This window comes from Meles meles, chromosome 10 (assembly GCF_922984935.1).
Source record: "Meles meles chromosome 10, mMelMel3.1 paternal haplotype, whole genome shotgun sequence".
NCBI classification, from domain to species: Eukaryota; Metazoa; Chordata; class Mammalia; order Carnivora; family Mustelidae; genus Meles; species Meles meles.
This window is the reverse complement of record NC_060075.1, coordinates 23,106,903-23,121,115: the sequence shown is the minus strand read 5'-3', so window position 1 is coordinate 23,121,115 and position 14,213 is coordinate 23,106,903. Positions and strand designations below refer to the sequence as shown.

General features: G+C 44.6%; 2 protein-coding genes across 8 annotated transcripts in view; both read left to right on the top strand.

Moving 5' to 3' along the window:
* The window catches only part of AHCYL2 (adenosylhomocysteinase like 2), a 166,846-nt gene extending 162,067 nt beyond the window's left edge, over positions 1–4,779 (top strand). For all 7 annotated transcript variants that reach the window (XM_046020494.1, XM_046020493.1, XM_046020498.1 and 4 more), the window contains 2 exons: positions 1,216–1,336; positions 1,729–4,779. In XM_046020494.1, coding sequence (XP_045876450.1) covers positions 1,216–1,336; positions 1,729–1,735 — 128 coding nt within the window. In that variant the 3' untranslated portion in view covers positions 1,736–4,779. The remainder of the gene's footprint in view (positions 1–1,215; positions 1,337–1,728) is intronic.
* A 4,589-nt stretch (positions 4,780–9,368) lies between these two features.
* The window catches only part of STRIP2 (striatin interacting protein 2), a 47,188-nt gene continuing 42,343 nt past the window's right edge, over positions 9,369–14,213 (top strand). The window contains exon 1 of the mRNA XM_046019974.1: positions 9,369–9,503. Within this exon, the coding sequence (XP_045875930.1) occupies positions 9,375–9,503 (129 nt within the window). The 5' untranslated portion in view covers positions 9,369–9,374. The remainder of the gene's footprint in view (positions 9,504–14,213) is intronic.

The following is a 14,213-nucleotide window of genomic DNA, read 5'->3' as shown; positions in this document are numbered from 1 at the left end:
TTCGTGGCACTAAATTTCTTCTGGATGGGGGGGAAAATGATGTCTGTGTCTTGCAGAGTAGGAGCTAGGATTCCTAGGTTCCCTTCCTAATTGATTTATCACATTTTCCATGTGAGTTGCCCTATTGAAGTCATTACATTTGGCTATGATTTGGTGTACCTGTCTGTGAATTTTAAGGATTTTCTGTCTTAAAGTATCTTATATGTGAGTCTCAAAGGAGAAAAAAATCTTCCCCTAACAAAGAGGACTCATCTTCTACCTTGTGACATCTGACTTACTCCATTTCTAGGCTACAGAGCCCCTTTCAGATTCTCCTCAGACCAAGAAGACTTCTCATACTACATCTTCTCACACAGACCTCATTGTCCCAGGCCAAAGGAAGGACTGAATAGCTTCTGTTAAGACTAGTTATGTGGATGTTTCATATAAGAGAAACGTTAAAGTGTCTTGAATTTTTAAAGAACCTGCCTCAAGCACCTGAACTGCTAGAGTGTGTTTATAAACTCCTGAGGCAAAGATCAGGGAATAAATCAGCTTCTAGTTTGTTTTGCTTTGGCCCGAGATGCATAGCGACTGTTAGACGTTGACATATTTTCCCTTTAATATATCCTTTGGGAGGATATAAAAAAAATAGGACAGTCAGTGTTTTGACTGAATGTATAATGAAGTTAGGAAGACCAAACAAGTACTTGGAAAATTACATAAAATTCTGAATAATATGTATTCAAGTAATAGAATGTAAATAGAAACCCGTAAGAACTAAGGATACTAAAAGCAAAGCAAACAGTGTAATATCATTATTAGACATTCCTTTCCAACATCCTCAGCTGTTCATTTTTCTGAGTAACCCAAAGTACAGAGTTTAAGGTAGAAGTAAAGTTTGAGTTTCCCATTTTTTAGTCCCCTGCTATCCTATCCTTTCTTTTAGATACTAAGGACTATTGCTTCTTTCACATTTCCCTTACCCTTCTGGGGAAAAGGGAAGCTTCAAGGACAAACAGCTAGCAAGAAAGAAATGTTTGGACTTTAAAAAACACTTGGCTGGAAACCACAGCAGCTACTCCGTAGAATTCTGGGCCCATGAACCAGTTGAGCATTTTTCTTTCAGTCCTGGGAATTAAAAGGTGTCTTCCAACTTTTTAAGGCCTAGCCTGGAGAGAACAGCAAGACAAGAGGTATGAATGTTTATACTAGCGCTTCTGTGGTCTCTTCCAGATGAGTATGTGGCGAGCCTACACCTGCCCACCTTTGATGCCCACCTGACAGAGCTGACGGATGAACAGGCCAAGTATCTGGGACTCAACAAGAATGGGCCCTTCAAGCCTAATTATTACAGGTGCCTTGCCCCCCCTCCCCCCACCACAAGACAGGGAAGCCCGGGTAGAAAAGAGCTTTCTGCACTGGAATTAGTCTTTGCATCTTTCACATTTATGTGAACTCAGAAAAAGAAACCTACTCCCCTTCATTGCCACCCCCAAGGGACTCTTCGAGGCCTTCTTCAGACATTAAATAGTGTTCCCTTTTCTGAATTTGCCTTTCTCCATTTCATCTTCTTGAAACGATTTTTACCTCTTTATGGAGAAATACTGGGCATCACCAAGTATCTCATCATACACTCCAGAAACGTCCCTGCCTCCTTGCTGCTCTATCCCTTTAGGTGGGCTCTTCATGTCCCAGCATTCTCCCAAACTGATAACATCACAGTCTCATCTTTCTTTTTCCCTCTAGGTATTAAGTTCCTGTAATTCAAGCCAGAAGAAATTGTAAGGAATAGAACTCCAAGTGTTTTCTCCACTCCTATACAGGAAAGAACCCAGCAATCTGCTTCTCCAATCAGCTGCCCGCCGTGCTCACCCTATATGTTAGGTTATTTATTTATTAAAATCTAAAATCCTGTGCCTGTTGCCTTGGCCCAGAGTGTGGTTACTGCCTCGAGGGCTGTGAAAGCCACAAAGGACAGGCTGAGGAAGGAAAGCTATGGGGTAATCCTTCTCAGTGCATCTTCTGCATCACGCCCCATTGACTCGGAATCCTTGGCAATGGCCATTTGTCTCTTGTCCAAGTTCAGGAGTTAGTACAGGGATTCCAGACTCCTTGTTCCCTGGGGTTTTCGGGAATAAATTTCAGCAGCTGCCTTTCTCAGCTTTGGCCCTTCCCCAGGTGAGGCCTTTTGGAAGCCACTGAATTAACATGGCCTGGGTTCCCAGCCTTGACCATCACTATCACTGCCTTCTTTATAAAATGACTAGGAAGGAAGGAATGTTACGACTTTGGCAAGCTACACCAAGAACTTAGCTATGCCTGTGCTTACTGGGAGTCTCCTTCCTTACTGAAGACCCCTTTCTTCCTTGAATATTCACGTGTGTTTTAACACTTTCTGGTTCCAAGAGGAATGTGCCTCCATTATTTCCTCAGCAGCTCTGGTGTTTGTCAGACATTGTTTTTGCCATCTTTGTAACCCAAGTAACCTTTGCCCAGGAAGTGCCCCGCTGGGATCCATAGTTTTACTTGTTCTTTAACTGAACAGTTTTCCAGGAGGTTCCCTCTAGACTGACACTGTCTCAGAAAAGGAGAGCTTGTTGTGAAACTCTGCTTCCTGAAATTTTCTCTTATTGTCTAAAACTGCTTTTAAAATGGAACAGGGAAAGATGTACTTTCCAATGGATTTGGGGATGGGAGGCGTAGGGCTTTGGAAGTGGAACCAACCATTCAGGCCCGCAGCCTGACAATCTAAAGAAGTAGAATGTATTTGTCTCCTGGGAAGGATTTTGCAGCTTACCTGGCTAAGCTATACAGAGATGACACTACAAACTGTGTCCAGATGATTAAAGCTAGTTTGACTAGTTTGAACCTCCTCAGACATTAATTTCTTTGGCTATTGCCATTAATGAAACTGAGATCTGGTATCTCTATGATTTAGTTTGTGGTTTTTCTTCTCTACTGGGGTATATTTTTATGTTCCTGCCTCTTCCATCTTAGGATTCTATATTTCAGAGGTGGTTTCTTGAGTAACTCCAACATTACAAAAAACTAGTAATGTAAGCAGTGTGAAATTTTATGTCTTACATGAGAGTTGGATACCTTTTGGAGACTGACCTGTTGGTCTTAAGGGTTTCATTGGCACCAGACTGAGACTGTTTCTAAGAGTCAGTGTGGGGTGACCCTAGAAATCTTGAATGAAGTGAGTCCCTTTCCCATCTGACCACCTTCTTTAACACTCTCAGGTCTGTTTGCTTGCTTATTTGTTTTCCCATTTTTTTTTCCTACCCTGGTCTGCCTCATAGTCTCAAGACCAAGGTGACTCAAGGAAACACCACTAGGCCACCCAGCATCATCCCACCCTGATTCTCCTCTCCTGCCTCCACCTTCTTCAGCTTCTCCTGGTCTTCACATATACTTTCAGAGCTAGTCTGGAAGTGACCTTCCTTTTGGAGGTAGAGAGGTGGGCTTTGGGTAAATGGCTATTTGCCTCATTAAGTAGTATATAGCCTCAGCCCATAATGCCTGGTCCCTCAGAGGCTGTCTGTCTTAGCACATAGTGGAAAGGTGCCACATACATGGCTATATTCTTTCATGAGGAAGATTGTAAATGCTGAAAATTCCACGAGGTCACTCAATTCTTATTTCGCCTACCCAGTTCTGAGTTTTCTATTAATTAATTGGATCTCTTTCATAGCAATTAATTGGATATAGATCTTCGTAACTCATCTTATATCAAGGGCAGATTCCATTAGGCAGATATCTGGACTCTAGCCTGTTATGTTCTTAAACCAAAAAATCATAACCTGCTGTTTCTCAGTAAAGCCTAGCTCTCTGGAGCAGTATTACTACGTACTGATCATGACAGAGCATACCTGCCTTGCTATAGTAAAGAGACCCATGGCAAATAAAAAAGGAGACACCTAAGTTGCCAGTGTTGTTGCCCACGATGAGATATTGAGATATTTGACTCTGAGTTTCAGGTGACCTCTTTTCTTTTCTCTCTGGGGACCCTATGTTAGCAACCGTTAAGAAGTAGGAGGCCCAGGCCTCTTGAGTATTTGGGTTATATCTTAATGTTGGAATTTGGTCATTCCCTCTCTACCCTTGGAACCAGAACAAATCTATCTTCTTCCCTCAAGCTCTCACCTGAGATGCATCTTAGGGAAAGAAGACTAATTATCTGTTTGTTTATGGCCCTGGCAGGTGGGGATACTTACCATTTTCTCTACGATGAACTTGTACTAGTTTTCAAGGTCTTTTTTGCCTTCTTAATGGAAAATCAGGGTTTTGGGTTTTTTTCTCATTAAAAAAGAAAAAAGGTATCTGGTCTACCTTCTCTGTCTGCCCTCCTACCTCCTCATCCTACCCTCCTGTATGAGCACGGCTCCCATGGCCACATACTCCTGCAGAGCTTTTTTGCTGCTTGGCTTTTCTCTGAACAGATCTGAAACTGCTGCTCCTGTGGTTTTCTCAAAATTAACTTTGTCATGGTTTTAAAAAAAAGAAATCAAAATGCATTGTTGCATTATGCTTTTTTAATAAAGGAAAATTATGGAAAGAAAATAGGCAACACCAGCAAATTATACGTAGACGATAAATTAAACTATATATATAATATATATATATTATATATATAATCATCTAGTTCTCATTGTCATCTTACTGAAAGGAAATAAAACCTCTAAGGATCGCCATTTCTGAGAGGCTCTTGGAAATCTTTATGTCTAAGTGATTGTATTAGATCAGCAATAATGACTATGTAATCTCAAAAGATAAATAAAATATTCTTAAAATGGATTCTTGTTTTGAGAGTATTCCTTGCTTCTGCGAACTATGAATTCAGAGTGAGAGATGTTTCTAGGCAATGGGCTGGAGAGCCTGCTGCAGGACAAGGATGTAAAAAAGCATTTTACCAATAGGGTACCAATAACATTTAAATGTTTAAACATTTTAATGTTTAAATGGCCTTAGCCTTGGGTCCCTTATTCCATGGTGGGCCTTCCCACTAATATCTCCCCCACCCCCCCCCCACATCTGCCCCCTGCCCCCCTGGTAATGTGTGTAAAGAACCTGCTTTCTGGGGCACCTAGGTGGCTCAGTCGTTAAGCGTCTGCCTTTGGCTTAGGTCATGATCCCAGGGTCCTGGGATCTAGCCCCAGATCGGGCTCCCTGCTCAGTGGGAAGCCTGCTTCTCTCTCTCCCTCTGCCCCTCTCTGACCCCCTGTTCATGCTCTCTTTCTCTCTCTCTCTCCACACCACCACATGCACACACACTCTCTCAAATAAATAAATAAAATCTTTAAAAAAAGAAAGAAAAGAACCATCACCCTGGGGAGTTGAGAAGTGTAGGCCTAAGGCAGAGAAATATCTGGTCCTAGGTTCCCCCAAATCCTCAGTGTGCTGCCCTTAACTGGAGAGCATAGGAAGCCAGCCAGCATTCATGGTTTGGGATTAAAAGGCCCTGACACACAGAACCTGACTACATCCAACCGAAGGGAAGAAATAATCCAGCGGAGATTTGTCTCCAAGTCAGCTTTTGCCTGACTAAATCAGTAACTAGAAGATTAAATCCAACCGTCTCTTCTTTCTAAACTGCCATTAGAGTGGCCATTTTTGAGTAGCTTTCTGATAGCCACCTTTCTTAGTTGACAACCTAACCTAGTTCTTCCTGTAGGCAGGATATTTTCTTCCCTCTCAGAATCTTCTGCTACTTTTGACTTGTGTTTATCTAAACTAAGAGCTAAAATAGTCTGGGCAGTTGGTAATGGCTCAAAGCTGGTGCCATGCCAGTTGAGGAGAAAGAGAAAGCAGCGGCTAGCAATGAAGCCTGTGAGCCAGCTGGCAGGTTCACCCTCTTAGAGCAGGGCTTGAGTCCTCTTCTGTAAAAGATGGGACTTGGGTGCCTGGGTCTTAGTTTCAAACTCATAGGGTAAGCCCTGACTACCCACTGCTGTGCAATTTCTCTAGCTTGTGGTCTGTATGGAAAGAGATTAGACTTTGAGTCAGGCCCACTTGACTAGCTTTTCCATTTATAAGTTGTATAATTTATGTATATAATATAACTACTCGGAACCTTAGTTTTCCTGCAAGGTTAATCCTTGTCTCCTAGGGTAAGAATGTAAATACCTGATTTAATTGTTTAAATGCTGCTTAAAAACCTGGCACACACCATGTGCTACATAAACATCAATTCCTCATCTCAGTCTAGGGTCCCACAGCCTCTGTTGCCTGTGCCATTGATAGGAGAGGAAGATACTCTGTCCTTTTTCTACTACATCATCCTGGCTGCCCAATGTCATCCAAAATTGAGTATTGTAAGACTTTCTGCATCTTATTTTTAAGCTCCCTCTGTAACAGGTGCTATCTATTTAATCTAGTATCTGACCTCCATGGATTAAAGTCGAGCACTTATATGGGAAGAGGATATGTTCAGTCCTTGTAACTATACCTATTTATACCTCCAACCCTCCACCAGCAGCCCCCAAATGCCTGAGTTTTGGGACAAGGAAAGGTGGTAGAGTTGATTTAAATATAACAGCATTGGAGCCATCTCTGCAACGTGGAAAAACGTGTAGACTAGCCCCTCATTAGCTCCCAGCTATATATGTGGATGCCTCTGTGGTCATTGGTTACTGATGACTACCACATCTTTGTTGACAAATAAGCTTAAAGAAGTTCAGTGTGTGCTAAGTCCATGGCCTATAGTTTCAAGGTTCTCAGTTAATCCGTGGTTTCTTGTTACTTCTTCCAGGAATTGTTTTCCAGATATCTTCTTCCTTATGACAAGCTCTGAAAGTCTGGGCCTATAGGGAACAGACAAATGCCTGATCTCTACTGTTTCCCATTCCACTGAGGTGTGGAAAAGATAACAGACCCAGGTCTCTTGTGTTGATTCTTTGCAATCTTCCCTAACACCAGTTTTTCAAACCCCTTCTCTGAAAATGAAGCCAGATGGAGCTCCAGGCTCAGCAATTGGCTTTGCATCGAGGCCAGAGGGGACTTGAAAGCTGTCCTCAGTCCTACTCCTTATTGAAGCCAGTTTGAGGCTTTGCTCCTTTGCCCAAGGGATAGACTGGAAAAGGAACAAAGCCTCAAAACTGGCCACTCCTATCTGCCACCCCGTTTGAGAATCCTGCTGATTGACTGAGCCTACAAAAGAACTACGAAGTTCTGGGCCTGTCAATCCTAGAACTCTAACTGCTTAGGAAAACAGGAATTGGGAAGAGGAAGACAGAATAATTAATTCTTTTATTAAGAAACGCCAATGGGCTGTGCTGTGGCAGGTTTACCACATTGCAGCAGTGATGAGCTAGGCGTGGGCTGTGAATTTTAAAGCAGAGTGTGAATCTTAGAGTTTAACAAATTATACACTGAAAAAAATTCCAAAATGAAATAGTTTAGGTCTTGAGCCATGGACTTCCTTGGAAATTCATATCAGTTCAATTATGTTAAACCAGTAGGTCTCAACTGCAGAAGATTTTGTTCCTCAGAGAACATTTGCAGTATCTGGAGACACTTTTGGTTGTCACAACTTGGGGGAGGGTACTAATACTGACAACTAGTATGGAGAGGTCAGGGGTTCTGCTAAACATCCTACAATGCATGGGACAGCTCCCTACAACAAATAATTTTTCAGTCAGTATTACAGAAACCCTGTGTTAAACATACCTACATGAGGTATACAAAATGAACAGAACTTAGCCTTACTTTGAAGAAACTTATATTCAGGTTGGGGAGGAATGGGAGAGGAAAGGGAAGATGATTGGGTGGACACAGTAAGGAGATGTTGGGGATAGGAAAGAAAGGAACTGAGAAAACTCCAAGGAGTTCTCTCTTAACTCTGCCATGATCTGTCACCTACCAACTAGCAGAAGAAAGTACGAGGGGGAGATATGGTTAAGAAAGAAAAAGAGTTGGGGTGCCTGGCTGGTTCAGTTGGTGGTACATGCAACTCTTGGTCTCAGAACTGTAAGTCTGAGCTCCATGTTAGGTGTAGAGATTACTTAAAAATAAAATTTTTAAAAAATAATTATTAAGAAAAGAGAGTTGCCCCTAAAAGATAGGAAGGCGGAAATTCCTTTGAGCCTCTTACTTTGAGGATATAGTAGAAAATATAAGAATTTTGAATCCAAGCAGACTTAATGTGACACAATACAGCCTGAGTGGGTTAAAAGGGTCAAAGGAAGGCTTTCTGGAAGCAGAGGTAATAACGAAATAGAATCTTCATGGAACGATAGAAGTTAGCCAAGAAGAGCAGAAAGTTTTTTCCAGAGAGAAAGAACTGCAAAGACACTGAGACAAGATAGAATATGATACCTTGGGAACTGCAAGGAATAATCTCTGAGTCCTGGTTTTCTCAACAGTAATACAGGATTAGTGAAAACAGCCTGTCAGAATGAAGTACCATGTGATATTTGGAAAGTGCCATGCCTGGAACAAAGTGGCAGCTCGACAATTCCCCCAATCCCACCCATATTGTTCACTCATTCCCCTCAGGTTGCTTGTTTGGGACTTCTAATTACCAACACAGACAGCCTAAATATTTACTATACACCGTTTTTTTTATATAAATTCAGAGCGGCAGACGACACAGCCTCCTTTGTATGGAGCCCTTAGGAAGGATCTTAGAGAAATGAGGGAAAGGACTGGGGAGCAGGTGGGAGCTTGCTTTCCATTCAGCATTTCTCCCCAGCTAACATCTGAGGAAGGTGCCCCACTTCAGCGGAGAAAGGCAGATGACCAGGAGCAGCTCTGAAGGGCTCCAGCAATTTCAGTGAAGCCTCAACCCACCCCTCAACCCACCATCTCCCAGCCAAGCCCTCGCTCCGGGCGGGATGAATTCTCGAGAAATCTGAGAGAGAGCGGGTCCCTGGTTTTCTGCGGTGTCCCTGGCCACCGAGCAGTGCCATGCCTCCCCTGCAGCTGACACCGGACTTGGGGCGTAATGCGGGAGCGGGGAGAGAGGTCCGTGGTAATAGGGAAAGGGAGACTGCAGTGGAGCAGGAGGTGGAGACCAGATCTCCCCAAAAAGGTCGCTATTTGGGAGGCGGTGAGCGCTGAGTGAGAAGCAAAAAGATAACCTGCCAGAACTCAAGGCCCAGAATTCGGGAGGAGGAGCGGGGAGCCTACCCCGGAGCCTAAGGCTACCCGCAACTCCGCAGGACTTAAAATAAAAAAGGAGGGGGGCGAAATCCCGTGAATGAGGCCCCCCACCTCCTCCAAGTCCCGCTTGGAGCTGTCGAACAACCAATTGCGCTGCGGGGCGGGGCTGCGGGGCGCGACCGCGGCCAATAGCTATGGACGGGGCGGGGCCTGGCTCCCGGCGCGCGGCGGCGGGGTCGCCCCGGGCAGAGAGCGCGGAGCCGCTGAGGGGAGACGCTGACAAGGGCCGCATGGAGGACCCCGCGGCGCCCGGGGCCGGGAGCTTGTCTGCCAATAGCAACGGCAACGGCGGCGGCAAAGGGAAACAGGCGGCACCCAAGGGCCGGGAAGCGTTCAGAAGCCAGCGGCGGGAGTCGGAGGTGAGGAACCCGTAGAGCTTCAGTTGGGGCCGGGAGACGCCCGCGGGCGGGAAGCGGTGGCTGAGGTGATTCGGCCGGGTCCCCCTCCCTTTCCCGAGCCCCCAGTGCTCTAGGGGCGGCCCCTCAGGGCGGGCACCTGCGGGGTCCTCCGCAGCCTGGACTCCGGGCTCTGCAGCCCCTGATCTCTCTCTTCCCGTCTCCTGCTGGGTCGGGGTCTTCTTAGCCCCTCTGGACTCTCCTCTGGGGGCGCGAAGATGGAGCGCGATAGCGAGCATACTAATACTTCTCAAGTGCGTATCTCACTTAATCTCTGCAGCCCCTTGAAGTGGGGATTCGTGTTTTAGATTTATAGAGGAAACGGGAGCGGAGAGATGGGGGCCCCGAGGGATGGGGGGGGCGCAGAGCTGCGCCGCAGAGGAGAGGGCAGGCGTGTGGGCGGACCGCCCCACACACCCCTCCAGCCCCAGGCTAGCGAGCCGATCCAGATGTGCCCAGTGACTTCTGCGCTCTGCGGTCCCACGAGTGTTGGCAGGCTCTTTAGTAAGTGCCTTCCACGGACATCAGGACCCCTACAAGGAAGAGTTAATGAGACAGGATTCAGTCAGGGACTGTACAAGAGGGAGTGGATGGAACTGTTCAGGATACAAACCCATAGATAGGAATATGAATGTTTGGGTCACTTCTTCTGGGGGGAAAAATGCTAACTAGGAGGATGAAAGAAGTGAATTATTAGTCCCCTACCCCGTTCATCTAACCAGTTTGGATGTGAGTGGGGACCAGGAGAATAGATCACACACACACACACACACACACACACACACACACACTCACACAAAGAATAGACCACAAAATGTCAGATGTGGAAGGATCTGTAGAGAGCATCTGGTTTAGCCCCTTGTTTTACAGAAGTAAGAGACAAAAGTGACTTGCCCAGGAACATACATCTGGCCAGGAGCACCAGGCTTTAGGATCAATCAGACCCAAGTTTTGAATCCTAGCCCTATCATTTATTCTGTGTGGCTTTTGGCAAATTGCCAAACCTCTCTGAGCTCCATTTTCTTCATCTGTAAAATGAGGTTGATACTATCTACCTCAGAAGGTTGTGATAAAGCCAAATGAGATAACTGAATGTCAGATGTTTAATTGAGTTCAAGCAAAAGACACGTAATTGGTCAGTACATAGTAGCTCATAGGGCCAGAGCTGGCATTAGAAGCCAGGTCTTGCTTGTCCCAGCAGTGGTTTACCATTTGAATGGTATATTACAGTTTCTAAAGAGAATTCATATATATGTTTTCCGTTTTGATACAGTCAAGTAGGAATCTATTCCATTTTCTGAAAAAGAGAAGTGGAGGAGATGAAAAGACTGACCCTAAGTCACACCACCTTTCAGAGGCAGAGCTCAGCCTTACTGTCTTGCTAGCTAGATCAGGGTTCTATCCACATCATCTCCCTCCCTGCATCACTGTGAGTCTGGCCTTTTTAAAAATTGTATTTTATTTATTTATTAAAGATTCATTTATTTATTTCAGAGAGAGAGAATCCTCAAGCAGACTCCCTGCTGAGCATGGAGCCCCATGTAGGGATCTATCCCATAACACATAAGATGACCCCTGGAGGGGCGCCTGGGTGGCTCAGTGGTTTAAGCCGCTGCCTTCGGCTCAGGTCATGATCTCAGGGTCCTGGGATCGAGTCCCGCATCGGGCTCTCTGCTCAGCAGGGGGCCTGCTTCCCTCTCTCTCTCTGCCTGCCTCTCTGCCTACTTGTGACCTCTTTCTGTCAAGTAAATAAATAAAATCTTTAAAAAAAAAAAAAAAAAAAGATGACCCCTGGAGAGGAACCCAAGAATTGGATGCTCAACCCGAGCACCTCTGAATCTGGCCTTTTAAGGCACCCTGTACCTTATTCCCCCATAGATATCTCCCATAGAGATATGTTCTTTCTTAAATGTATTTTGGGGGGAGAGGGTGGGTCATTCATTGATTCAAAAATCACTGGGGTTGGGGTGCCTGGGTTGCTCAGTGGGTTAAAGCCTCTGCCTTCAGCTCAGGTTATGGTCTCAGTGTCCTGGGATTGAGCCCCACATCAGGCCCTCTGCTCAGCAGACAAATCTCTCTACATGTTATTTAGTCCGACTTAAATAAACTCCTCTAAAGAGCCCCAGAGCAAGTAAAAGAATAAATGAGGGGCGCCTGGGTGGCTCAGTGGGTTGGGGCCTCTGCCCTCGGCTCAGGTCATGGTCCCAGGGTCCTGGGATGGAGCCCCGCATCAGGCTCTCTGCTCGGCAGGGAGCCTGTTTCCTCCTTTCTCTGCCTGCTTCTCTGCCTACTTGTGATCTCTGTCTGTCAAATAAATAAATAAAATCTAAAAAAAAAAAAAAATCACTGGGGTGCCTGGGTGGCTCAGTGGGTTAATTAAGCCTCTGCCTTTGGCTCAGGTCATGGTCTCAGGGTCCTGGGATTGAGCCCTGCATCAGAGCTCTGCTCACGGGGAGCCTACTTCCTCCTCTCTCTCTGTCTGCCTTTCTGCCTCCTTGTGATCCCCTTCTCTCTGTCAAATAAATAAATAAAATCTTAAAAAAAAAAAATTACTGAGCCCTTCCTACATGCCTAGCACTGTTTAGGTGTTAGGAATACAGTGGTGAACAAGACAAGGTCTTTGCTCTGTGGAGCAAACATTCTAGTCAGGGTGGAGAGACAAGACAATATATAAGTAAGTAATTGGTTTCAGAATGATATGTTCTTTGGGGGAATTAAAACTGAAATAAGAGGAGTGCCTGGGTGGCTCAGATGGTTGAGAGGCTGCCTTCCGCTCGGATTGTGATCTCGGGTCCTGGGATCCAGCCCCATGTGGTCTCCCAGCTCAGCAGGAAACCCGCTTTTCCCTCTCCCTTAGCCTCTCCCCTTGCTTGTGCTCTTTCTCTCTCTCTCTCTCTCAAACGAATAAATAAAGTCGCAAAAAAACAAAACAAAACAAAACTGAAGTAGGAGGCCTTTTCCCTGCCTATCAAGTCTTTCTTTGGGAAAAGGGCTCTGATAGTACTTTCCTTTTACCAGTGAGTTCAGTATCCAGAGACTCAGCTTTCCGCCTGCCCCACAGTTTTACCTCCTGGTTGTCTGCAGCTGCACTTTTTATGCTTGGAAATGGACAACTGCAGTGATCCTCTCCATCTGGGCTTGTTGCCTGCCAAAAGGCTGGCTGAAAAGATTAGCTTTCCTTCACCTTCCACTGCAACAGGAAAGCTGCTTTTTACCTATCAGTATATTTCCTATCACCACAACACTCAGGTGCCAGACTTAGATGACTATCTGCCTTTCCTTCCTTCCCTCCTTTTGCTTTCCTGTGGAAGACAGTCCTCAGAGGAGATGGTTTTATTTTTGTCTTTTCTCCCTTCTTTTGTGCTTCTAAAGGATTACTGGAAGAGAATTACTGTTAGCACAATTCAAGAGAGCCCCCTCATCCCTCACTGTGTTTGTAGGGGCCACTAGCTGACCTACCCTCTCCAAATGGCTTAGTGTATGAACATCCCTAGGAACATAGGAAGCTAGAGAATAATTATTTGCTTAATAAGAATTTTTTAAAAGATTTATCTATTTATTTGAGAGAGAGGGAGACGCAGAGAGGGAGAGAACGAGCACACACGGGCGAGCACACATGAGTGGCAGAGGCAAAGGGAGACGGGCAGAAGGGGATGGAGAGAGAAAATCCACAAGCTGACTTCCCACTGAGTGCGGAGCCTGATGCAGGGCTCCACACGGGACTGGATCCCAGGACCCTGAGATCATGACCTGCGCCGAAACCATGAGTTGGTGGTTTAACCACCTGAGCCACCCAAACACCCCTTAATATGAAGATTTCTCAGTGAGCCTCATTCAAGGTCTATCTGATGTAAGGTGAGATTCTGGGCTTTCAGGTAGAAGATGACAAAGGTGACTATCCTGGTCACATCATAGCAGGGGACATGTGACAACTTGTCACTGGGATGCTGGCTCTTGGCCCTGCTGCAGGATGCATGCAATTTAAAATGGTATTTTTCAAACTGTAGGGGTAATCTATGAGTTGATACCAACATTTTTTTAAAGAAATAGAATAATAGAAAATACATCACATATAGTGATAGGGATACTATTTTGTTAAACTTTTGTTCCAATTTGTGTGTGTGTGTGTATATGTGTGTTGGGACATTGAAGTTTATTTATTCTTTAATTTACAATCAAAAAACTTTTAACAAACATACTGTTAATGACTCTTTTATTCTAATATTGTGTCCTTATTTTGGGATTATTAAAATATCTTTTTTTGAAATATATATTTTAAAAAGGTTTTTAAGTCTCTACTTATCAAAACTACCTAATGTAATTCCCACTCTCTACCTTTTTTTTGACAGGGGGCGGGGGGTCTCTGTAACCCAGAAGTATTTGGAAATCTTTGCTATAGTGGATTTAAATATGATTTACATTGATAAAGTGGTTTTGGGAAAAAAACTTGTCATATACAAAGAACCATACAAGTATTCATAAGGTTTGATACATTCATTTCCTTTGCAAGATCTATCCTCAGTTGAAAAAAAAAAGAATCTATCCTTAGGAAAGTTCCTAAGTATGAAAAAATTATAAGTATATTACAGCTTCATGCATATAATACAAAAAATTAAAAACAACTTAAATGTTCAATAATAGAGAACTGGTTAAGCAAACCTGTTGTACAAAATA